Raw genomic sequence first — 26,582 nt, forward strand, 5'->3', positions numbered from 1 at the left:
GTTTTTGTAGACCCTCTAGTAGACTTGGCCTCAGTGAAGAAAGCTGAGCATACTGACTCTGGCTACTCTCATCTTATGATCAAGGCTCTCAGTTTCCCCCAGCACCACCCATCTGATGCATCAAACACTTCAGGAGGTTGTGATAATCCAATGAGATAAGGAATGGAAAGTGCTTTGGGATTTTAAAGTACTGGTATAAATGTGATTCCATTTGGCACCTTTTCCCCTGCTAAACAGCTTCTTGGAGCCCTAAAGCTCTCCTTTTCCTCTCTCCTTCATTTTCTCTGCTCCCCTAATGAAAACTTCACTCTCCTATCTCCCACTCCTCCAAACTAGGCAGATTTCAGCTTTCTCCCAAACCCAGAGTGGTCAACACCACACACAGGGAGGGCCTCAGACTAGGTTCCACCAAGTGTGCACAATTCAGACTCTAACCCACTTCCACCAGGACACAATAATAACACTTGGCATTTGCACAACAAAGGCTTTCATAGACATTATCTTATTAGATTCTGGACAGCAGCCAAGGAAAGAGAGAAAGCCGGAAACTGAGCCTTAAGTGAGGCCCTCAGGTGTAAATGACAGATAACAGCTTAAAAGTGTGACCCCACCCAAGGGTTTTTGCATTCTAACAGAAACCAAAGCATTAAACTATGTAGTGAAACTGGGGAAGATTCCACCCCACCGGTTAATGGATGAATCAACAGATCTGCCGTCTTTAAAAATGATGTGACTGGATGGAGGATATGGCCTTGTGTATCTGTGTATCTGTGTTTCATAGACTTTTGGAAAGCCTGGAGAAGCCAGGTACGTAGACTATTTCTCAGAATCACATTTTTAAATGACAAAAGAAATGAATTCTATTGGAAAAATCCATAGCCAGGAAGACTTCAATCAGGCACAAAGGCAATGTGGAAGTATTGATGAACAGATGATGAGGGATAATTTGACATCAGTCCTGCTGAGGCTTCCTAACTCTTCCCTGGAATGCAGATGCAAAGGGGAACACGTGCGAGCGCAGGATGCCCTTTCAGTCCCCAGTGTCTTGCACATGATATGTAACCTAGTCTTGGTCAGTGTAAATGCTCTCTCTAATGGTATAGATTTCAAACCTTAACTTCGATGAACCTAACACACAGTAGGTACTTCATAAATGTTTGTTGAATTGAACACAAAATATTCAGAACCACAGTTAGTTTATTTGTCTTTAACACTCTGCAAATTGACCTTCTCAGCTCTTTAAGCCCTGCAGCTGTTTTCATTTCCATCAAGACATGTGTTTCTAGGTGAGTACAGGAGTCTGTACAACAGTGTGTACTTCTTGTTCCAATCCCCAAAGCCCAACTTCACTGAAGAGAAAAAGAAAACCAGCCTTTATTGTGCCAACAACTCCCAAACTTGACTTCAGTGTTCTCTGGGCCAAGGCTGCTCCTGCCTGAGGGTTCTGAGGGCTGGCATTCACACAGCTCAGAGAGGGAGGCCTGCTGGACTGTGGCCTCCTTGGCCTTTGGCCTCTTGTTTTCATGACTGCCACTTGCCCCAGTTTGGGAAGCTGGGCTGGGAAGGTGTGGGGTCATGGTTGGGAAGTTCTGGCTCAATTTTCTTCCTCATTTGGACCTTCCTTCATCTGGAATACAAAAGCAACTCTCAGAAGATTCAATGGGAAGAAAGCTCCTTGGGGGCGGGCTCTGTCCTTTATGTATGTGTCTCTCAATAAATGCTGAATTCTTGTTGAAATGAACCTCAGCTGGCCTACTCTAAACTCTGTCCAGGAGATCCTGAGCTGTGTGAGTGCAAGGAGGAGGGAGGCATCCATCAGAGAGAGGAGCTCCAGAACTGGGTGATACACACCACGGTCTTGCTGGTCAGCTTACTTGGGACAATCCTCCTTGCCTCTCCTCAGTGTCAGCAAGTGCTGGGCTCTCCTGTACATCCTGTTGAAGCAGGTTCCAAGCTGTGACTGAGTTATGCTCAAACCTGATCGCAGTTGGGGATGGGTTCCATCCATCATTCTCTCTGCCCCTCCCTCCCCTCCCTCCACCCCAGTCCCTTATCTGTGTTCTCAGGAGGTTTCCCAATGCTGCTGACCTAATTCTGACAAACGCTTTTCAGGGGAAAAGGGGATGCTATTAAGGAGGCTTACGCTCAAAGCTCATTCAAATGGTTTAGAATGCTGTATTGCCTGTCTACATATTTGCTGTATTTTCTGATGTGTATGTGTGGAGATCAGGCCTCTTAGGTAGGAAGACCTGAATTCAAATTCTGCTCTGACAGATTGACTCCATGACCCTGGCAAAGTCATTTAATCTCTCTGTATCTCTGTTTCCTCTCTCCCAGGAGAGAGTGTGTCCTGATTCAGGGCTGAGGCCTGGCTGGGTGTAACTGTCAATATGATAAGGGGGCTAAGGATTCACGAGGGAGGATAGAGTAGAGTTAAATTGGTTCACCAAAGAGTCAAGATGGAGAGAAGAGGAGAGACGGCCTCATGCAGGGGAGATGGCCTGGGAGAGAACTGAGGGTCAAGGGACTGGAGGTCATGATTAGGATGAAGAGTAAGGTTTTGTAAGAGAAGGGAAAGGGGAAAGTGAAAAGTCAATAGATTACAGTCAAAGAAGGGGATTTCAGAATTCTTTAACATGGCAGTGGTACATTTGTAGGTGACGGTGAGAATTAGGGATGGCCATCTCTGTGTGTGGCTGAAGTGTGGTGGAGGAGCAGTTCACTAGATGTGAGTAGACTGAAGAACTGAGAGTTTGGTGGAGTATCAACATGAATGTTGAAATCCCCCAATATAAGGGTAGGCATTGGGGAGGACAGAAAAATTGTGAGCCAGGTACTAAATTCACTGAGAAAAAAGGGGAGTGACCTGGGGGCTCTCCAGAAAATGGCCACCAGGATTTTGATTGGGTGGTAGATAGAAATAGCATGAACCTCCAAGGAAGAGAGGGTACCAAGTAATGGAGGAAGGGGGAGGACCTGGGAGTAGCAACAGGGAACAAGGAGCATTCCAAATCCTCAAGCTTGACCACTGAGCTGAGGAACTTGGACTGCCCCCCTAGAACCATCCTGGGCTCTGATTTCTTATGTTGTTTGATCCAAGCCTCCATCTTTTTTCCTCACCATATTTATACTATGTCACAGTACTGAGCCTCCTCTCCCCCAGCTTCCCTCCATTTCTTATCCTTCCCCATTAAGTAAGCTCTTTGTAGGCAGACTTCAGAAAAACCTGGAAAGACTTATATGCACCGATGCTGAGTGAGGGGAGCAGAACCAGGAGAAGACTGTATAGTTACAGCCACACTGTGTGATGACTAACTTTGATAGACTTGGCTCTTCTCAGCAGTGCAAGGATCTAAGACAACTCCAAAAGACTCATGATGGAAAATGCACAGAGAAAGAATTCAGGAGTCTGAATGCTGATGGAAGCACATAATTTGCTCTCTTTTTTGTTTTGTTTTGTTTCTTCTTTCTCATGGTTCATTCCATTGGTTATAATTCTTCTCCACAACATGACTAATGTGAAATGTGTTTAATATGAATGTATATGTAGAGCCTGTATCAGACTGCGCGCTCTCTTGGGGAAGGGACAGGGAGGGGGAAAAATCTAAAGCTTAAAAGCTTGTGGAACTGAATGCTGTAAATGAAAAATAAATAATTTTTTAAAAAAGATAAAGCTCTTTGAGGACAGGGACTTTCTTATTTGCTTGTATTTGTATTTCTAGACTTAGCTCACAGTAAGACCTGAATCCATGGTCTATTTCTCTCTCTGTCTAGTTCTATGCGTACCTCTCTCTATAGGTATCTGTGGAAGTATAAATACAGATTTTAAATTAGCCAATCATCCCTTTCAGACTCATCTCTCCCCACTAAAACCTCACCAGAGTTGACATAAGGTATAAGGTCTTTCTTTTCTGCCTCCGTCAGATGGGAGGAGGCCATCTATTAGGTAGTTTTTTCTGGAGGAAATGTTGAGCTCTAGTGACTAAAATAGAACTGAGACCCAGAGATACCCAAGTTGCCCTCTGCTTCCATCTTTGTGTTTTTACTACTGTATACTGGAGAATTGTTTTAAAGGCATAGATTCACATATCATTCAGGCTGGAAGGAACCCTGGAGATCACCTAGTTGTACCCTTTCATTTTGCAGGTGAGGAAACTGAGGCTCAGGGAGTGACTCCCCAAAAGTCACATGGCCAATGAGAAGAGGACAGAGGACAGAACCCGGGATGCCCAATTCCCAGGCTCTTCCAGCTCACTTTACCCAAAACCAGGAGAGTTATCCATTAGTAGACCAGAGTACCTGCCATTCTACACTTGGAAGTCAAAAATAATTTACAATTAACCCTTCCACATCACAGGGGTTAGGGGTGCAGCGCCCCCATCATCTGGAAAATTTATGTAAAAGTTTTTGGTCCTCCCTTGTACCAGAAAAGAAGTCTGAATTTTTTCATTTTCTTTTATGGGCTATTTATAGTGTCTTATTGTAAAATGTGGGTTGATGTGATATAATACTATACATATATTTTATACATTTCTGAGTTTTTAAACTTTTTCTGTGTTGTCTGAGGGCCTGCACAAAATTCTCCCCAAATTCCCATTTAATTTCTTGAATCTGCCCATGACATCTCAAAACTGTGATGGGAAAAGTTGCAACGTGGAAGGGATAACTATAGTTTCAAGCCCTAGCACTAACATTTACTGGCCAGATGACCCTAAGCAAGATACCTCTCTATCTGTTATGATGGCTGTACGTTCAGAAGGAGAGGCTGATGGATCATGTCCCCAGGCTCCAAGGAGGTCAAGAAGGAGGAGGGCTGAGAAGAGGTCACTGGATTTGGCTTTTGGGAGATCCCTGGTAACTTTGGGGAGAACAGTTTGGATGGGACAACAAAGGGAGTAGGAGAGGAAGGGATTCTCCTACTGCAGATTGTTTTTCAAAAAATTGAGCAGGAAAATGGAGGAGGGTTTAGTCAGTGAGGATTTTTTAAGGATGGGGGAGATTTGGGAATATTTGTAAGTTATGAGGAAGAAGCTAGAAATAGGGAGGGATTAAAGATGAGAGAGAGTTGAACGACAGGGGACAATCTGCTGGAGAAGATGGAAGGGGATGGGATCTAGGGCATAGGTAGAAGGGTTTGCCTTGGCAAGGAGAAAGACCACCTCTTGTCTCTCCCATTAGAAAGAGACATCCTGTGTATTTGCCTTTCTATCTACTAGGTCTTAGCATAATGCCTGCAAATAGTAAATGTTTAATAAATGCATGTAGATTGACTGTTGAATGACTTTTCAGGTTAAATAGTAGGAGAAATATCTGAATGCTGGTGATCAGAAGTGATGACTTGTGTTTCAGTACCTGAAGGGAAATGTCTGAATCCTGCTTCTTGATGGTCTGCTCTGGTTCCTTGTTCTCTTCACTGTTTATCTCCTCTTCTGTGCCAAGTTCACAGGAATCCTGCAGAACATAGAAATCATAGAATATTATAATGTCAAGGAATCTTCTAGAACATTTAGCCCAATGCCTTCATCTAATAGAAGAAGAAACTGAGGTACAGATGAGGTAGCTAGTGACAAACCAATGTGGATTATACAGGAAGACTCTCCCTTGAATCTCAACCCTCCTCACAACTACTATGGACATGATATCATGGTAGCATCATAAAACCTTAAAGTTGTCAATAACTGAGTCCAATCTCGCTGGTGCGGGAATCCCTCCATCCAGACAGAGGACAAAGTTGCTATTCCTGCATCCCCCATGCTTGTATGTGCAAGACCTAGTGCAGATTCCTGTGGGTACTCCATAGACAGGAGGTTTTCAGTGGAGTACCTCCCAGAGATCTGTGCTTGGCCCTCTATTATTTAAGAGCTTTATCCATGACTTGGATAAAGGCTCATCTGATTGGCAGGTGACTGAGGGATAGAGATGATAGCACCAAGATCCTAAAGGATCTTGGCAGGGTCCCAGAGCATTAGGCAGAATCTAAGACGAGGAAATGAGTTTGGGAACAAAACAATCAACTTCACAAGCATAAGCTGGGGGATGGCAAGTACTGGATGTGGTAGCCCACAATTCATATGATCAGAGGCTGCTCTAGGAACAAGAAACCTTCCATATCAGACTTCATCTCAAGTATCAGGTTCAATCCTGGGCATCACAACTTAAGAAGAACATTGCGAATTGGAGAACATTCAGAGGAGACTGACCAGGATGAATATGAAGCCATGTCATCTATTAGTTGAAGGAACAAGGGTGTTAAGCCTGAAGAAAAGACTCAGGGGGACAGTATTAAAGTCTTCAGGCCTTTGAAGGGCTGGCACATGGAATATTTAGCAGACATGTTCTCCTTGGCCCCAGAGGGGAGATGCAGGAGCTATGAGGGAGGCTACCAAAAGGTGAATGGAAACTGGGTGTCAGGAAAGCTCCCTTACAGTCAGCACTGTCCACGAATGGGTTGGGCTCCCTTGAGAGTTGAGGGTCCTTCCTCCTCAGAAGTCTTCAAGCAGAGACAAGATAACCAGATATTTATTGTGGGGGTTCCTGGTATGGCCACTAAGATGCCCACCAATCTTTAAATTATGTGAGTTGATCAAGAGCTATGTTTCCTATCTCTCTGTCGACATGTCACTTTCCTTTAGAACTGTGAGCTCTTTGAGGACAGTCTACTGCATCTTTGTCTTTGTAGTGCCAGCACTGACTGAGTACAGTGCCTGACACATTAAAGGCTCTTTCATAAAGGCTCTTTCATAAAGGCACATCAGATTGAACTGACTGTCAAACAGCTATCTCTTCTTGAACACTTCCTGAGACGAGGAACTCACCACCAGTGAGTTCTATTTTGGAAGCGCTCCAAGTGTTAAATTGGATAATTTTGGAAACTGTCAAATTCAATAAAAGAAAGTTCCTTTATTGAACCACCCACTTTCCTTGTAACATACATGGCCCTAGCTCTGCTATAAAGAATAATCCTTCTTTCATATGACAGCTCTTACATAATTTGAAGACAACAATCACGTTTCACTTAAAATAACCTCTGGGGACTAAACATCCAGGTACCACTGAACATCAGAGTTGGAAGCAATTTTAAACATTATTTAAAGACCGAGGTATCCAACACATAGCCTGTGGGTCAAGTGCAATCAGCCTGAGCCCAGAGTGTGACCTGTCTGAGAATTTTAACAAAACATTTTTTGACCTAATTAGTTAGCATGGATGGGCTAGTAGTAGTAACTAGCTGCTGATGGGTATTAAGACTGGATCAATTAATAACTGCTGAAGTAATTAATTATATAATCCTATAATTAATACAGACTAAATGCCCATGGATTTCTAATCATTTGACCATTTGGTCCATGCCACGTTTTACAAATTAAGAAAGTGAAGGACATACTGTTGCAGTGACCCAAAGTTGTACAACTAGTTAGGGGCAGAGCTGGGGATAGACCAGTAGACCATGAGTATAGTTTGGTAGGAAGAGAAATGGATTTGCGGTCAGAACAATTTAGTTAAGTGTCCTGACACTTTCAACCTGGTTGATCTTTAGCAAGTCACTTAACCAGAAGGGCCTCAGTTTCCTCACTGTAAAGTGGGGATAGTAACAGCATCTACTTTCCAGGGTCATTGTGAGAAGCAAATGAGATAACATACATATAGTGCTTTGTAAACCTTAAAGCTGTGTATAAATGCTGCTATATTATTATTATTTACGGAAGTTCATATATAGAGTATGGGGCCTGGAGTCAGGAGGATCTGAGTTCAAATCCTGCCTCGGACACTTATTAGTTGTGTGACCTTGGGTGGTCACTTAACCTCTTTCTGGCTCAGTTTCCTGAATTGTAAAATGGGGACAATAATAGCACCTACCTCTGAGGGTTGTTTTGGGGACCAAATGAGATTATATTTGTAAAGTGCTGAGCCCAGTGCCTGATCCATTGTGGGTACTACGCAAATGCTTATTCCCATTTTATTATCATCACTATGATTATTCTTCCACTATCCCAGAGACCTCTCACCTTCATGACTGATGAAGCACGGGAAACATGCTCCTCCAAACTTTCTGCATGGGCACCCCCTTGGCTGATTTCAGGTGTTTGTGGTCTTGGCTTCTCAGCAGGATTGAGATCAGGTAAGGGCCCTGGACTGGGAGGGGTTCTAAGAGGAGGTGGCTTATTGGAGATAACTAAAGCTTTGAAACTAGGTGTTCTGTCCCTTACTGGGCCTGATCCTTCATTAGGCTGGGAGACTCCCGGTCTTGGCAATGGAATCTCTTTGGGAGAAGGCAAGATTCCAGGGGACACTGGAGCTGTGTGAGAGGGGGAACCTTCATCTGGCAGCTCAGCCTGAACTACAGAAGGGGGTCGTGACCTAGCTGGGTCATTGCAGGGTAACACAAACTTTTCTTCAACACCGGGGTCATCTGTGTCCCCTCTCTTCTCTTCTTCAAAGGGGTCATCCTGGAATTCAGGGGACTCTTCTTTCTGGGCTAGTTCCATAGCTGGAGCATCTTCATTTTCTAGGATTGATTCTCTTTCCCTCTTCAAGGAAATGAGGGAAGTGACAGTAGGAGGAGAGCTTCTGGAACAGGGGCTGATGGGAGAGGGACTTCTGGGAGAAGCACTTGCAGGAGAGGGACTTCTGGGAGAAGAACTTGTAGGAGATTGACTACTGGGGGAGGTGAGAGGGCTGCTGTCCCCCGAGGTTATGGAAACACTGGGTCTAGGGATTGGAGATGAGATGACCAGGGAACTTCGGTGCCTAAAAAAAGAAAAGAGATTGTTTTAAAGAGTCAGGCCCTGTAAAGGAATATGAAGAAAAGTACAGTCCCTATAGCTGAATCTCATTGGTCTTCCTTATTTTCTGATAGGCTTGTACCCCACCAAGTTTTCGGGTGGTAGTTCCTCTCAGTCCACTCTTGCCGCTACTTATCAAGAGAAATCTCACTTCATCGGTGATCTGGGATTAAGACCTAAATGCTTTCGTCACTCTTCCTGCCTGAAGTGACGTGGTTCTATCTCCTGGACTATACACTACAAACCTACCAGTCATTTAATCATGAACCAACAAGCATTTATTTACTTAGAACTGCTAACTTCACAGAGTTGAAAGAGACCTCATTTGCTTTCCCAATCATCTAGTCAGACTCTCTCATATTAGAAGCAGGAAAACAGAGGCCAAGTGACTTTTCAAGGAGAAATAGCATGATAAAATATAGTGGGAGCCAGAGGTTGTAGGCTTGAATCTCCAGCTCTGTCATCTATCAACTGTGGATGCTTAGCAAGTCCCTTGGCTTTTGGAGGCCTCACTTTCCCTCTCTTCTATGATTCTGTGACTCCTTCATTCACTTCACCTGAAACTGAGTCTACTCTTTCTCTTAATAATTTCAGGATCAGTAAGCAATGAGGAAGGGACTGGCTCAGTTGGGGGGAGCAAAGTAAGAGAAGACCAAAAAGGAAGGTTGGAGAGAGATTGTGGAGGATCTGACCTTCCTTCCAAGGCACAGGATAGCTACTGAAGGCTTTGGAGCCAAGGTGCAGTGCTATCAGATTGATGCTATTAAGATGACTGGCATGAGAGGGCCAAATGAATTGAAGGAAAACTGAGGACTTGAGGCAGGGGGAATAGTTTAAAGGCTATTGTGAAACCGTCTCGGTCAGGGCTAGTGAGAGCTGGGAGAGGGCGGTGGCAGAACAGGCCAGACATTCTAGCATTGAGATAAGACCATAGCAATCCAGAAACAGAATTCTAGCCAGGAACTAGATCATTTTCCAGTTGATATCCCCCAGTACCTAGCAGGATGCCTTGCACCTAGTAAGTGCTTAATAAATATTTGTTGCAATGAATATTGTTCTCTGGCCTTAGGAGATCCCAGGCTAATGGAGACAAAGTGACTTATCCTAAGTCACCTCATCTCTCCTGGGCTTGTTTCTTTACTGGAAAAGGAATAGGTTGGAGCAAATGATTTCCAAGGTCCTTCTGTGGCTGTTACATGTTATGTACCTATGAGTTATGAGTTCCCAGAATAGGAAAACCAGGGAAATGGGAATAAATGATATAGTAAAGGGAAACTGAATGTGTTCTGTTAAAGGAAGTTAAAATTAGAAGGGACTAATCAATCCACAGAGCGTTTGCAATAGACTCAGCTGCATGCTGAGCACCTGCACAGGTGACTTCCCAGAGGTAGCTAATTTGGAGCCAGTTTTCAAGAAGTGCCATCAGAGGGGAGGAGAGGGAAGGGCAGCCCTCAAAGGGGGAATGGTTTGAGGCAAAGCTTGCTAACCAGGTCTCAAATTTAGAAACTGGAGGGCTTTGGTTGGCTGGAGCAGAGCTTCCCATGGGGGTAGGGGGAAGGAATGGTTATTAATTAGGCTGTCCTTCCAAAGAGGCTTATGTCACTTCATTCATGGTGGCCAAGGGTGGTGGTGGTTAGTGAAGGATGTCTCTTAGCTTTAATCTATACTACATTTTAATAGCTATGGGAGACTACAGAAGGTTAAATTAATTTAACTGGTATTTATTAGGCCCCTACCCAGTCCAAGTTCAATAATTTGGCTTTAACCTCCCTTTCCAGGCTTATTTTCCATTACTCCCCCTTCCACTAAACAAAGCACTCAGGTCAGATAGGATTATGTACCACTCCCTGAATTACTTCCAATCCTAAAAGCATGAAATACTTCCCCCCTCCATTTCTACCTGCTGAAATCCCATTCTTCTTCAAGACGGGCACACTTTGAACGGCTCTTCTCTAGGCCATGGCCATATGTAATCTATTTTTCTCAAAGCACTTTTCTTATGCCTTTCTTTTGCAGTATTATGTTTTTTCTTTGTATCCACTTCTTATTTTTCCTATCAGATTGTAGTAAAAGTAATAGCTAACATCTCTATGGAACATTTTACATACTTTGTTTATCCTTGGAAAGGAGTAGGTGCCACAGGTCTGATTATCTCCATTTACAAAGGAGGATAAGGAGACTCAGAGGGATTAAGTGACTTGCCCATGGCCACCTAGCTAGTAAGTGAGCAAAGGCAGAACTCACACCTATGTATTTCATGAGTATCTTGAGCCTAGCACAATGCCCTGAACCTAGTACATGCTCCATAAATGTTTGTTGAGTTGAATATAGGAGATACACAGGAGAATGAGACATGGTCCCTCTCTCCTCCAATAAATGACAATTTAGTGGGTGTGTGTTGGGGGAAGTAGGAAGAGAGACAAAACAAAAATAGTCTCAAAACAGGACAAGTAAAGGACCAGAGTCATGCAGCTGTTTGCCAGGTAAGGGGCACAATGTTTCTGTTCTACTCTCCAGGGCTCCACTCAGGTCTCCGCTCCCCCATAAAGGCTTCCCTGATCACTCCCATTCTTCTCTGAACCTCTGTAGTGTTTCCTGCCTGTACCATCCATTTGGCTGGTAGCAAACCCTACCTAGTAAGGTTAGTCTGTCTTTTAGGAGCATACCCCTCCTCCCCTCCTAGGGCCTTAAGCTCTTCCAGGGCAGGTGGTAGGTGTAGATGCTTAGTCAATATTTTTCAATGACAATGGTGTTGATTATGGTAAGAGCTATGAGTTTGAAAGAGGGAGAGATAATGGGCCTAGCATGGCCTAGCATGGTCACCCAAGCTTCATAGAAGAGGGAGATCCTGGACTGGGTTTTGAAGGATGAGTGGGATTATTTACAAGCAGAAAAGAGAGGGTATTCCAAGAAGAGGGTGGAAGGGAACTATATGAACAAAGCCACACAGGCAGGGAAGTACATGGTGTGATTGGGAGGCAGAAAGGAAGTGACAATAGTAAGTAGCACTATCTGGCTGGAGTGGAAGGTCACATAATGGAATCTTATATCAACTCTGGCATATAACACATCTATGTAGGGATACTTACCCACCATGGAGAAGGCCATGACTTTGGATTGAAGGAGAAGGGGATGAAGGTGGGGAAGGGAAGGGCACAGAGAAGGAGCAAAATTGACCCTGTGACAGAAAAAGACTCCAAAGATTGCTCACTTGGACACTCCCTTGACCACAAAGACTTTGCTGGAATATTGCTTCTCCAGTTTGCTCATCACTTCATATAGGTCATGATTTAACTACAGTCAACAAAAGAAAAAAGGAGGGAATGGTTATAATAGCTCAACTTGGGCCATCTTCTCTGAAACCCCCAGCTCTACCCCTTTTCTTTTTCCCAACCCTGCTCTATGTTCCCCTTTCCCTGAAAACTATGGAATCCCCTCCTCTTTCAATAATAATGTCCAGAGTTCCATTAAGCTATCCCCAAGCTCTTTCAGGGTCTTTGTGTCCTGTGTGTGCACCCCCTTTCCCTGACTATCACGGGGAATTCCCAACACCAATGTAGGGCCCAGTCTCCTTCTCCCAGTATAAGTACGGGTAGTGTTTAGGGTGGAACAATCAGGCATGTGAATATTTGCTTACCAACACTCTGGCTTCTGAAGCTGCTTAGACGAGGCTGGGGCACAGAGAAACTCTATGGTGCCCCTTACTCAGTAGTCATTCTGAGCCTCTGGTGACCTCCTGCCACATGTCACTCAGGCTGGGAGCGCTATCTCTTTTTCAAAATGTCTATGCAGTTAACTTTCCATTAGCCATCTGTGACTTGTCTATGTTGTAAATGGAATATATGCAAGTGGTGTCTAATTCTGTGTGCTGGCTTCCTTCACTCCATGTCTGTTTTGATATTAAATAAGCAAATCCCAGCTGGCTAGAGGACAACTTGTTAGAGATTCCTACTTCTGGCAGAGGGTTAGACTAGATAATCTTCCAATGATGCCTCTTTAGCATACTCTGAAATCATCATTAAGCCAAAGAAATCCTCTTCCTAATAACCAAAGTGGGATGGGTTTCCTCTGAACACCAGGAGATACTTATTGGAGTTGTTAAAGCAAAAGTCAGATACTGGAGTACTGCAAAGAAGATTTATATTTCAGGTATGGCTTAGACTAAGGGACCCCTAGGTCCCTCCCAACTCAATGACTTTGTGTCTGTGGTAGCAACAATGGGCCTCCACTCTGGAGGTGTGGATACATCAAGACCAGGAGGAAGGAGGTAAGATGTGGGTCCAGATATAAAAGAATCTGGGACTTCTACAACTAGGAAGGATGTGAGAGAGCATTTGGTATACCCCTTCTTTTGCCCAAAAGGACTGCCCAAATCTAGCCTAGTGCCCAGAGAAACTCTCCCAAGATTTTAAGACTCGCTTCTATCCAGCTGGAGATTCCATGACTTACACATTTTGGTTTCATATAACCTTCACCCATAAGAAGAGACACTTGGTGGCTGAACCTTGGGGACAGCCTGAGGCCTTCCCATCTGACTTGCAGGGGAAATCTGTCATATGCATTGTCTCACTCATAAGAATGTGAGCTCCTTGAGGGCAGAGACTGTCTTCTACTTTAGCATATAGTAAATACTTAATAAATAATAAATTTGTATATAAATCTAACCCAATCTAGATCCTCTCATTTTAGTATAACTCTTTCTGGCCCAGAGCTCTTCCTTGTGTGTGCGTGTTTGTGCACATATGTAAGTGCTAGCATGTGTGTGTGTTATTCTGTGCAATTGAAACAGGATGCACCAATCCATGGATGCTATTTCATCCCATCTACCAGGAAGAATGGCCTTGGGAAGGGCCTACGGGTCTCACAACAGTCCCCAGGAACCCCGCTCATCATCTCAGCTGGCCAATGGCTTCTTACCTTGCTCATTTCCTTATAGAAAACATCCCGGAGGTTGGAGATGTTCTGGAAGATAGTCACATAGCAGCCAATGCGGCTAAGGGGAAACAGAGTAGAGCCAGGCAAAGCACACAGCGGGTGAGTATGCAGGAAAGAAGGGCCCATAGCTAATATTTATAAAACTTTTAACAGAAGGAAGAAGCTGCACATTCTAATGGCTATGGAGTCAGAGGCCCTGGATCGGTCACTTGCTAGTTGTGGGACAAGTCACTTCAGTTCTAATGGAGCTCATGTTTTTGGTCTGTAATAAGTGCCATCTACTCTGCAGGATGCTGTGAGGAGCAAATGAGTGATAATGACAGTCGTTCATCCTATGGAATTACTTCTGCAGTTTACAAATGATGGGCTGACACGACCTGGACCATAAAAGAAAAAGACCATGTCTTCAAAGTCACCCTTTCCCTGAATTTTTCCATATATCTCAGCAGCCCAGATCATTGGTGCCTCTGCCCAAGGCATCCGGCCTAGTCCACCCCACTTGGATCACCTAATTAGCCTACTTGACTTCCTTTCACTATTGCACCTGGCCCACCCCAGGCTACTTAATACTCTTTAATCCCATCCAGATCCTTTCCAGTCCTTTTTGTATATAAGCATCAGTCTCATTTCCATTAGGTTAGAGGTTCATTAGGAACCCTGCTGGCTTCTGTTGGTGTTATAATAAGCCTTGCTACTTTGACTAGAAGACATTCCAGGGGAACACTACCCTGTACCCTAACATGTGGGGGTTCCCAGCAACCCCAAATTGCATCACAAAGAGCTCTCCCTACAACCACTTGGATAAGGTTGGTACTATATTTACCTCCATTTTAGAAATGAGGAAACAGACTCAAGAAATGACTTGTCACAGCTTAGGATTTGAACCTGGCTTTCCTGATTCCAAGTCCAAGGCTTTTTGCTCCATAGAATGGGCTCTTCTTTAACCTTCCCCCTATACTCCACCCAAAATGCCAGAACCACTCCCATTTCCTTATGTCTGAAGACTCCGGCATCGTGGAGTTGGGTGGCAGTCAAACCATCAAGGAGGAGAGGGAGAGAGCAGAAAGGAGAAGTGGTAGCCCAGGAACTCTGGCACTAAAACAGACTGTATTTCCAGAATGATAAGATAATTTGCCTACCATGGAAGATGGTATTATTGTTATCATGAATGCTTTCCGTGATACCTGTATTATCAATGTTTATAAAGTGAATCCCATTTTAAATGCCTCAGGAGATCTCACTATTTCAAAAAATTCCAGTTCAATTAAATTTGATTCTATGCAAATTCTTTTTAATGGAATATTATGCTTTTGTAAAGAAGAGTCCTTCACAATGCACCCTGCCTTTAGTTATATTTTGTATTAATCTGGAGGTTCATGCTCAGTTTTATTTAAAGCAATACAATTATACAAGAAACTACACTACACTATTATCATCAGCTGATTTTGTATGGCATTTAAAAAATGTGTCAAGTTGCCTTTTTGGGGTGATGGGATCCGGGCCCCTAAAAGGAAAACGCCATGTCTCTAGAAACAACCCAGTCCCTGAATTTTCCCATACATCTCAGTAGCCCAGATCACAGGTGCATCTGGTCTAGGCATCTTGTCCAGTCCAGCCCATTTAGATCATCTAATTAGCTTACTTGACATTCCTTTCACTGCTGTAGGCCCACCCCTGACAGCTGACCACTCCTTAATCCCAACCAGTTCCTTTCCCTGTCCTTTTAGTATATAAGCATCAGCACCATCCTCATCAAATTGCAGATTCGATAGGGATCTTTGCCTGCCTCTAGAGACTGGCAATACAATAAACCCTCGATACTTTGACTGAAAGAAGGCTTGAATGCTCCAATTCTTTCCAGGCAGATTCACCCTGTACCCTGACATTTTGGGTCTCCCATCAACCCTGAACCACATTGTCAGGGTTTCCAGCACCCCAAACAGCCTCACTTTCATGTCTAGTATCTCTTTTTGCCTGAAAACCTTGAGAATCAAGGAGGGCAGGACTAATTACAGATAAGGAAATTGGGGCCCAGATTTGCCAGGGATCACAAAGTGAGTCAGTGACAGGGGCTAATAAGGCCTTGCAGAGGCTCTGGCTAGTCAGACTAGTGGAGCTCTTTTCAGGGTACCACATTATTGCACAGTGCGCAGCCCTAGCCTCCCCATGGAAATACTTTTGCACTTCTCCAATTCCTTGGATCCCTTTACCTGTTGTAGAGAAGAGGCAGTTCTTCCTGTAGCTCCTGGTTCAGGTCCTCAAACACTGTCTGTGCTTTGACAAACTCCTCCTCTGCCTGGGGTGGGGTGGTGGGGGTGTCAGACAGGTGAGCCTGTGGCCCCTGCCCTGCCCATGGTGTTGTCTTCTCCCACTCCAGCACCTATCCAGGAGCCACCACACTCGGGGCTCCCATGGGGGGAGGAAGGATGGGCTAAAACTCTCCTTTAGCTCCCAGACTGGAGGCCTCTCCTGCTCTCATTACCTTGAGGGTTTTAGCCTCGTCCTTCTTCTTGGCATTCTGTACTGCTTCGAGGTGGTGCCGGGCACTGTCATAATCTACTAGTTTCCGACCTCGCTTGGAAATTCTTTCCTGGTCCAGAAAAGAATGAAAAAGTAGTGAAGCAGAAAGAAGGAAACAATGTCTACAGAGACTACAACAATGTGAATGGAAGGAACTGAACCACACCCCAAATAGATCAAAAGTAAATATAACAGAATTGTAACTGGATGAATGCATGTGAGGGGTTGCCCCCACGCCACTCCTTGGTGGAGCAGGGAGGTCCAGGGGTGTTAAACATTGCACAGTTTCTCAGACTTTTTCAATGTATTAATCAGTTGTACTGATTTCTTTTCTTCTCTAAAATAATGCTAATTGTTACATGGGAGACTGAGGGGGGAGAAGAAGGTGGGGATGTAAGAAACAGAAACTATCAATTCAAATTTAATTTTAAAAGAAAGAAAAGGGCCAAGCTGACTTCAGCCCAGAAGGGATGAATGGCAGAGCACTGGCTTCTCAGCAGGACCCCTGGGTCCCAGTCTTGCCTGGCTATCTAACAGAGTTGTAGATGGACCCAAGAAGACACCCTGCCTCCTGGACCAGGAAGGAAGAGGAGGTAAGGAAATAAAATGAAACAGGGAGGTGCAGGTTTGGGGAAGTACTGAAAAACGGACCAGAATAAGATGTAATCCAGATATTCAGCCCCTAGACTCCTCTTTTAAATATCTGGAGAAAGAATTGGCTCATATAAAGATCACTGGATCATTGACATGGGAAGGTAGTGTGATACAATGGAAAGAACAAGAGATTTGTAGAACAAAGCCCATGGCCTGCAATCTTAGCCTTGTCTCCGCTTGCCTGTCTGCCTGCATGAGACTGGCTGCTCAGACCTGAGGCAGTCCCAAACCCCAGCTAACCCAGCTCGAACATTAAAACCAAGCCTTGGATTGAAATATAACATTGCTTGGCCTCAGAGGGTTGTACTAAATGATCTCCAAAGTCCTCTCTGGCTATAGATCCTGTGAAAGTTTTGAGAGAGCCTGTCCTAACCCCATCCAAACCATAAGTCCAGAGATCCTAGGAGTCTAAACCATGGCCTCCTGAGGCTTTTAGAAAAATAAAGTTTATTCAATCAGCACACATGAACTAGTAGGGCTGTGGGGACATGCTGCTGTTGGAGAGTTGATACCACCAGCTGTCATTCTGAAGGGTAACATGGATAGAGTGTTAGGAAGAACTAAGTTCAAGTTCTACTTCGATACATACTAGCTGAGTGATGGCAGATAAGTCACTAGAGGCTACCTACAGGAACCGCCTTGTGTTGTGGTTGTGAGACTGAAATGAGATCAATTACTGTCATTGTTACCTAGCTGACAATGAGCATAATTGTAAAGTAGTGCCTCAACAACCTGGGCTTCTGATCATGTGTCCTGAAAATACCCACAGCCCTCTACCTGGAACCACTGGATACAGCCTGGGGCAAAGGGACGTCTGTGGGAGGGCGGTGGCATTCTTCCTCTCTCTGGCAAATGCCTCTTTATTTTCTTTTCCAGTCCTCCCTTCAAGCTATTTTCCTTTCCTTCCTTTCTTCTTACATTCCTTTTCCTCTGTACTCCACTCTTTCTTCCTCTCCTGCCTATGTCTCAGCCCCAGAATAGAAAATCACAGAATTCTTCAAAATGATCCAGGGCAGTGTTTCTTGCTGTGATTAAGCCACAGAATGCCTCTGGCCTTGGGAATGGCAGCTCTGGGCAAATGGGGTGCCAGCTACAAAGGGGTGGGCAATTTGGAGCAAGGTAAGAGAAATGAAGATACCCCAAATAGGTACATATGATAGACTTTCTTGATAATGCATAAATTCATATTTAATACTTTACTGAGGAAAATATTGTTAACATCAACCTTTCTTTAGGGAACTGCTATTCTTACCACACAGATGTGTTCTTTCATACCATTTGGATCTAGCCCCTAAACCTAATTTAGAGAAGAGGAAACAGAGGCCCAAGGAGGTGAATGGATTTCTTTAGGGCCACAAAGAGTTGGAATTAGAACTAAGATCTCTTTCTACTCTAAAACGTTGTAGACTCAGATGGGCTTTCCTGACCCAACCCAACAGTAAACCAAGTCTTGAATTTAAATATAACCTAATGTCATCTTTAACCCTTTGATCTAATATCAAGTGTTACTTTCAATCCCAGTCCTTCATCTAATCTCTGACCTTAACCTTAAGTCTAGCCTGGACCCCAGTAGAGGTCTGCTGGTGCTTTGTACCCACTTAGGAACCATCATGTCCTATTCCAGTTTGTAGTTGCATGTGTAATGGTCTTCTCTCTCCTACCAGACTACAAACTCTTTGAGGAAATAAGATTGAAGGTTGTAGGATCAAAATATTACAGGAGCTAGAGCTGGAAGGGGCCTAAGCCATCTGGTCCTATTTACTTCCGAACCTTCCTCAGCCCCTGACACATTTAGTGGGTACTTATAAGTGTAGTTTTTGGTCCTGATCTCCTCCCTCATCTCTGTCTTGCTCCTGACGCTGACCCTGGTACTGGGCTGGTGAGGCACATACCTTAACTTCACTGAACTGGTACACATAGTTCTCCATGGTTCTCACCACCTGGTCAGCCAGTTTCTCTTCATAGTCTTCCCAAAGGAGATTGTTATTCTGGAGGCAAACACATGGAGGTGAGGGGACAGTTTGCTGAAAGTTTCCAGCATCCTATTCCTTGGCAACCGCCACCCACTAAGTTAATGCCCTGCGTGCTGTGGGGCAATCAGACCTCTGCCTTCAATAGTGTACCTTACACCCTGTATTGGGTTCTGTAAGGGGAGAGAGACAGAGAGCCCCTGCCCCCTGCACTTTCCCAATCTGATAGGGAAGATGAGCTTTCATAACACAGGGGAAAATGAGCTTCAGATACTGCTGTTGGAGGTGAAGGAGGTTTTGAGAGGCAGGAGTAGGTGAAGTGAGTGTCCGGAGGCTTCCTGAAGGAATAACTCAGACAGAAGAAAAGGATGGACTTGGTGAGGACTAGTAGAGTGTAGATAACTGACGTCTATAGATCATGATAACTTTTTTTTTTAATTAATTTTATTTATTTTCAGAGTTCTACAATCACTGCCATATAGCTTAGATTTTTTCCCTCTCCCTTCCCCCTTACCTTCCCCCTCCCTCCCTGAGAGGGTATACAATTTTATATAGGTTCTAGACATGATAACTTCTAAAACTCCAATGGAGCTATGATCTCAGAGTTGTGGGCATTTCCTCCAATGGTGCAGACCTCCACCATCCAGGCCTGCTTATCTACATCCTCCCATTAATTCCAGGGGCCTCCGCAAGCTCTCTTTGCATTATAATCCATTAAATCCCTCATTTTATCTAAAAAAGTTTCAACTTTCCCCCTCTTATCTGTACTGAGCCTGGCATTTTTACTGGCAAAAGACAAAAAGGTCCAGCCTCAACTGAATTTCCAGGGAGGAGACCATTGGGACAAAGGGAGAAAGCAGCCACTGGCAAAGGGACATCAAGGAGGGAGGAATGGCTTTGTCTGTGGATTTCCCAGTCATCCTTTAAACTGATCTCAAATGACTTCTCCTTTCAAAATCCTTCTTTAGTCCCACTGTTTGGCAGTGACCTTTCTTGTCTCCGACCTCTAGCCCTTTGTTCTGGACCTCTCAAAACACTTATTGTGCAATATTGTGCATTATAATTATTTCCCCTGCTGGGTGTAAGCTCCATGAGGGCAGGGACCATGACCAAGTCTTTTACAAACTTGTTATTTCCCTGGGTGTCTGGCATGGCAAATCTACATGGGGAGGTGTTGAATAAATGCTGGTGGTTGTCACTGGCCCCAGGTCTTCCTCATACCGCTGCAATGACTTTCAGGTCCCTGTAGCCCTCCCACTCATAGTTGTAGATCTCCTGCAGAGTTTGGGACAGTCTCATCGAGCTCTCATGCATCACTGGAAGAAAAGAACTCAGTCTTTAGAAGAAGTTCCACCCCAAAATTAATTCCACTGATTATACAAATGATATGCAAATCATAGCATCTTTAGGTGATCTGGGAAGACATTTAGATAGCTTTGGGAGTTGTCCCTAGAGAAGTCTGCTAGAGCTTATAGCGAGATTGAGATTATTCTAACCAACACAACAAACTAAATCTGAAGATGTTACTGGGAAAATACTGGAAGCAGACAGGATACATAGGAAGGCAGGCTTTTTTGGTAACATTATATAAACCAAAGGAATCTCTGATTTGGTGTCTTTTTCTCCCACAAGGTGCTTCTTTCTCCTGTCTTCACCCACCCCATCCTTCAGCTCTCTAGTATAGACCTCAATGCCCTCTGGGATCATAGATAATTGGGATACATACCTTTGACAGCATTAAGGAAATGTTTCAAGTCCTTGAATAGTTTTTGGCCTTCAGCCTGGAAAGAGAAGTTAATTTGGTTAAATGACTGGAAAGACCATTCAAGAAGAAGGGAAAGGAAAATGCAGAAGATGCTTCTACAATAAAGTAGAAAAGACATTTTGAGGGTAGGATCCCGTTCCTTATTTACTTAAGCTATTGATAATCCTGATGGCTACACGTGGATTTGTATACTATTTCCACAAATTCCTCCACTAAGTTATATTTTCTTTATGATAACCCAAGGGGCAGCCCTCTATTCTTGAAGTCTATGCTGATGGAAGACAGCACAAGCTTCCTCAACATCCTATCCAGCTGAAAAGACTTCAGGGACAGGTCTGGCAGCAGCCTTGCCACCTGAAGGACAAGGGACAGCCTTACTAAGTTCAGAGAAGCTTAAGTTCATCATCACAATGTTGGCCACCAAAGGATGATTTTTTTTTTTTTGGCTACTGTAACTCATGAAACTATCTATTAAGATGTGGATGAGGGGGGGCGGAGCCAAGATGGCGGAGTAGAAAGACGCACACACGCTACCTCCGAACCCACTGCCCATAAAATATCTGTAAAAAAATAACCACCCACGAATTCTGGAGCAGCAGAAGCCACAGAACAATCTCTAGAGATTTCTGCGCCAGAGAGCCTGAAAACCTCTCACAAAAGGGCCCTCGCGCCCCGCACCCGGAGCAGAGCCCAACCCTGCCTCGGCGGCGCAGCGCGGAAAGGAGCGGCGTGGAAAGGAGCGGATCCAAGCAGGCTTCAGGGACAGAATCTCCAGCAGCCACGTGGGTCCCCCACCCACAGGCGACAAGGGTCAGTGAGAGGGTCTCTTTGGCAGGTCGAGAAGGGTGTGGGGTGCCCCCATAACTCAGGCCCCCTCGGGAGGCAGCAGTGGAGGCAGGGGCAGACTCAGGCTCCCCAAGCAGGCAGGATCCTGGATCCATTGTTGAAGGTCTCTGCATAAACCCCCTGAGGGAACTGAGCCCTGTGTGGTGGCCCTGCCCCCACCTGAGCACCTGAACTTAATCTCACACTGAATAGCAGCCCTGCCCCCGCCCAAAGCCTTGAGGCTGGGAAGCAGCATTTGAATCTCAGACCCCAAGTGCTAGCTGGGCAGATCTGGAGGCGAGGTGGGGGTGGAGAGGACACTCAGAAGTCAAGTCACTGGCTGGGAAAATGCCTAGAAAAGGGAAAAAAAATAAGACTATAGAAGGTTACTTTCTTGGTGAACAGGCATTTCCTCCCTTCCTTTCTGATGAGGAAGAACAATGCTTACCATCAGGGAATGACACAGAAGTCAAGGCTTCTGTATCCCAGCAGCACTGCCTGAAAGAGATCCAAAAAGAGAAACTCCTAGGAACATTGTGGCCAAATTCCAGAGTTCCCAGGTCAAGGAGAAAATATTGCAAGCAGCTAGAAAGAAACAATTCAAGTATTGTGGAAATATAATCAGGATAACACAAGATCTAGCAGCTTCTACATTAAGGGATCAAAGGGTGTGGAATAGGATATTCCAGAAGTCAAAGGAACTAGGACTAAAACCAAGAATCACCTACCCAGCAAAACTGAATATAATACTTGAGGGGAAAAATTGGTCTTTCAATGAAATAGAGGACTTTCAAGCATTCTTGATGAAAAAACCAGAGCTGAAAAGAAAATTTGACTTTCAAACACAAGAATGAAGAGAAGCATGAAAAAGTAAATAGCAAAGAGAAGTCATAAGGGACTTTACTAAAGTTGAACTGTTTACATTCCTACATGGAAAGACAATATTTGTAACTCTTGAAACTATTCAGTATCTGGGTACTGGGTGGGATTACACACACACACACATGCACACGCACACGCACACACACATAGAGACAGAGTGCACAGAGTGAATTGAAGAGGATGGGATCGTATCTTAAAAAAATGAAATGAAGCAGTGAGAGAGAAATATATTGGGAGGAGAAAGGGAGAAATGGAATGGGGCAAATTATCTCTCATAAAAGAGGCAAGCAAAAGACTTATTAGTGGAGAGATAAAGAGGGGAGGTGAGAGAAAAACATGAAGTTTACTTTCATCACATTCCACTAAAGGAAGGAATAAAATGCACACTCATTTTGGTATGAAAACCTATCTTACAATACAGGAAAGTGGGGGATAAGGGGATAAGCAGGGTGGGGGGGATGATGGAAGGGAGGGCATGGGGAGGAGGGAGCAATTTGAGGTCAACACTCATGGGAAGGGACAGGATCAAAAGAGAGAACAGAAGTAATGGGGGACAGGATAGGTTGGAGGGAAATATAATTAGTTCTTACACAACACTACTATTATGGAAGTCATTTGCAAAACTACACAGATTTGGCCTATATTGAATTGCTTGCCTTCCAAAGGGAAGGGGTGGGGAGGGAGGGAGGAAGAGAAGTTGGAACTCAAAGTTTTAGGAACAACTGTTGAGTACTGTTCTTGCCACTAGGAAATAAGAAATACAGGTAAAGGGGTATAGGATGGAGACAAGGGCAGAGAGGGATGATAGAAGACAGGGCAGATTGGCACACAGGGGGAATTAGAAGGCTCGGTGTTTTGGGGTGGGGGGAGGGGACATAAGGGGAGAAAATTTGGAACCCAAAATTTTGTGAAAATGAATGTTAAAAGTTAAATAAATAAATAAATACAAAAAAAAAGATGTGGATGAGTTGTGATTAGCCAATTAATCAAAACATTTATAAGGGCCAAGCACTATGAGAGGTACAATACTATGATACATAGAGAAAAATAGGATAATCTTGGCCCCTGGAGGAGCTTATTTACATTCTATCCACATACATATATAATATTTTGTTATTATTGGTCAGTCATGTCTGCCTCTTTGTGATCCCATTTGGGATTTTCTTGGCAAAGATACTGGGAGTAGTTTGCCATTTCCTTCTCCAGTTCATTTTACAGATAGGGAAACTGAGGCAAACAAGGTTAAGTGACTTGCCCAGGGTCACACTGCTAATAAGTGTCAGAGGCCAGATGTGAACTCAAGAAGATGAGTTCCTGATTGCAGGCCAAGCATTCTATTCGCTTCACCACCTAGCTGCCCTTTGTTTATTACATGCACATCACACATACACATACGTCTGTGTAATGTCCAGAATTCCCATGGGTGAGGTACATACCTCCCCCCATACCATGGGGCAATTTCAACACCAAAGAAAGAGGTCAGGAAGCTCCAGACTAATTATAATTTAACTGCAATTTGAGGCAACAGCAAGATGATTCAGTGGATTGCCACAAAGATTCCCCCCAAAATCCCCATGGTAATTACAGAAGTCAGAGAAAGGGAGGAGGAGCCACAGGGTGCTTCATTGTGGATTGGTGGATATTTGGGATTTTTTTTGCTTAGTTAATATTTTGGCTAGTATTGAACCCAGTTCTCAGAGATCCACTCATTTACCCATTGCTGTTGGGTAAATGTTTAGGCACTTAAGGTTAGGTACTGGTCAGGTACCGGTCGCAGTATCTAAGTTATAACTTAGTGTCTGAATTATGATTTTTAATAGGTCACCATGTCTAGGCTTCCACCTATTATAGAGTTTAAGTTTATGGCTTTCACTTTTTACTATGTATTATGGCTTTCACAATCGGGACCCCACAGTATGTAAATATGAAATATACAAGTCTCACAACTTCACATGGAGCTGAGCTTTGGAGAGGCAGGCTGGCATAAGGCACAGTCTGTGCAAAGCCCAGAGATGAAGAGTTGTGTGCCAGAAGACCAGTTTGGCTGGACAACAGAGCAGGTAATAGAGGACCGGAAGGGCAGGAACCAGGTTATAAAGAGTTTTAAATATAAAACAGAAGAGTTTCTATAGTCAACAGGGAACCACTGCAGTTTACTGAGTGAGGGAAGGAAATCTGTAAACCTGCAATTTAGGAAAATCCCTTAGACAAAAGGACCTTGAGGAAGGGAGAATGCTTAGGAGGCTACTTCAATAGTCCAAGAGAGATGAGGTGACAACCTGAACTAGAGGAGTGGACAGATGTAAGAGGTGTTATGAAGGTGAAAATGTCAAGAGCTGGAAAATGACTGGAGATGTGGGGTGAGGGAGGGAAAGGTGGAGAATTCCAAGGTTGCTAATCTGGATGGCTAGAAGGACAGTGGGGTCCTTGACAGAAACAGGAACGTTCAGAAGTGGTGTTGATTTGGGGGCAAAGAGAATGTGTTCTCTTTCGGATATATTGAGTTTGAGCTATCTGTGGCATGTTTGGAATTTCCAAAAGGAAATTAGTGATGTGCACTGGAGCTCAGGAGACAGAGTAAGGCCAGATCTATAGATCTGGAAGTAATCAGTATAAAGATAACTGAGCCTGTGTGAAGCAGTGTGGTCACCAACTGAGATATAAAATTACACGAGGGCCCAGGGCAGAGCCTAAGAGTGATATGGATAATGATCCAGAAAAAGAGATTAAGATATAATGGGCAGAGAGCTGAGAGAAGAACAGGGTCATGAGAATCCAGAAAGTACCTAAGAGGAGAAAGTGATCAACAGTGTCAAATGCAGCAGATGGGTGAGAAGGGTGAGAATTTAGAAAGGGCCATCAGGTCTGGTCATCAAGAGATCATTGTTGATAACCTACCTCAGAGAGAAAAGATTTAGTAATGAGGTCAGAAGTCGGATTGTAAAGTGATGAAAAGGAAAGGAAGTGGAAGCAATGGGTGTAGACATGTTCTAGGACTTTGACTGTAAAGGGGAAGAAGGTACTGAGGATGATCTCTTGAGGGGAGGTCTTGAAAGTGATCTGTTGGGTGGAGGGAGTGTCAACATCAGTGAAATTACAGATCCTTGAAGCATGGAGGACTATGTAGATTAGCTTACCCTTGGCAGCAATGTTTCTTGTGGGCCAATTTAAAAATTAAGGAGGGGGCAGTGGATTATTCAGTGGATACAGCACCAGGTCTGGAGTTTGGAAAACCTGAGTTCAAATTCAATCTCAGAAACTTTCTAGCTGTGTGACCCTAGGCAAGTCACTTAGCCTGTTTGCCTCAGTTTCCTCATCTGTAAAAAGTGCTGGACAAGGAAATGGCACACCACTCCAGTATTCTTTGTCAAGAAAACACTATATGAGGTCACAAAGATTCAGAAAGCACCAAACAATAACAGCTCTTGTTTAGGGCAGCTAGGTGGCACAATGGGTAGAGTGCTGGGCCTGGAATCATCAGGCCCTGATTTCAAATTCAGTCTGTTTGCTTCAGTTTGTTCATGTGTAAAATAAGCTGGAGAAGGAAATGGCAAACCACTCCAGTATCTTTGCCAAGGAAACCCCAAATGGGATCATGACCAAAAAACGACAAAACAACAACAAAATTAAAGTATTGTTAGGACTCTCACTGAGCTATCTCTTCTCTATTTGGTCTTCCCATGAAGGATCCATGGCTTTTGTTTCCTCATCCATACAATAAGGGTGAGAGAGCTGTAGTAGGTTACCTATAAGGCTGTTCTAGCTCTAGAGTTCTATGATTCTATGAAGCTCTTCTCTACCAATTCTGACCTCCCTTTCTCTTCACACCCCCTGCCCACTCCCTTACCCAATTTCTGCCCTTAGGTAACCCTGTATTAAATTCTCTGTTCCCTGCTGGAATAGGCACCTGGCTCTAATCTTCCTCTGAATCTTCACCCAAGACACCCATCCTCTCCTCACATCAGGACTTTTCCCTAAACCCATCCAGCTGGGCCTTCGTCTAGTCTATCTTAAAGTGCTTCAGATTCTGCATCTGTATTCAGTTTTTCCCAGTAGATTTTCGTACCCAAGGCATATCATTTCCTTCTCCCACTGTACCTTTTCTAGTACCCAAGTTATAAGAGGGAGAATGGGAGAAAATATTGATGAAGAGTGAGAATAATAGCTGACATTTTAAATGGCACTTAATAAAAATCATCTCCTTTGACTTTCACATCAAAGTCAGCAGAGCAGGTACTATTATCCCAT

At 44.1% G+C, this 26,582-nt stretch overlaps 2 protein-coding genes across 2 annotated transcripts in view; one reads left to right on the forward strand and one right to left on the reverse strand.

Annotated features, from left to right (window-relative positions):
* Positions 1–1,179: 1,179 nt before the first annotated feature.
* The window catches only part of BIN2 (bridging integrator 2), a 50,585-nt gene continuing 25,182 nt past the window's right edge, over positions 1,180–26,582 (reverse strand). Inside the window, exons 3-12 of the mRNA XM_072654711.1 lie at positions 20,589–20,643; positions 20,084–20,178; positions 18,785–18,880; positions 16,201–16,308; positions 15,929–16,014; positions 13,701–13,776; positions 11,995–12,077; positions 8,007–8,748; positions 5,353–5,451; positions 1,180–1,627 (exon numbers count right to left, since the gene is read on the reverse strand). Coding sequence (XP_072510812.1) covers positions 1,595–1,627; positions 5,353–5,451; positions 8,007–8,748; positions 11,995–12,077; positions 13,701–13,776; positions 15,929–16,014; positions 16,201–16,308; positions 18,785–18,880; positions 20,084–20,178; positions 20,589–20,643 — 1,473 coding nt within the window. The 3' untranslated portion in view covers positions 1,180–1,594. The remainder of the gene's footprint in view (positions 1,628–5,352; positions 5,452–8,006; positions 8,749–11,994; positions 12,078–13,700; positions 13,777–15,928; positions 16,015–16,200; positions 16,309–18,784; positions 18,881–20,083; positions 20,179–20,588; positions 20,644–26,582) is intronic.
* Positions 16,517–26,582, forward strand: part of SLC4A8 (solute carrier family 4 member 8) — a 196,702-nt gene continuing 186,636 nt past the window's right edge. Inside the window, exon 1 of the mRNA XM_072654709.1 lies at positions 16,517–16,831. Coding sequence (XP_072510810.1) covers positions 16,784–16,831 — 48 coding nt within the window. The 5' untranslated portion in view covers positions 16,517–16,783. The remainder of the gene's footprint in view (positions 16,832–26,582) is intronic.

This window comes from Notamacropus eugenii, chromosome 3 (assembly GCF_028372415.1).
Source record: "Notamacropus eugenii isolate mMacEug1 chromosome 3, mMacEug1.pri_v2, whole genome shotgun sequence".
In the NCBI taxonomy this organism is placed as follows: domain Eukaryota; kingdom Metazoa; phylum Chordata; class Mammalia; order Diprotodontia; family Macropodidae; genus Notamacropus; species Notamacropus eugenii.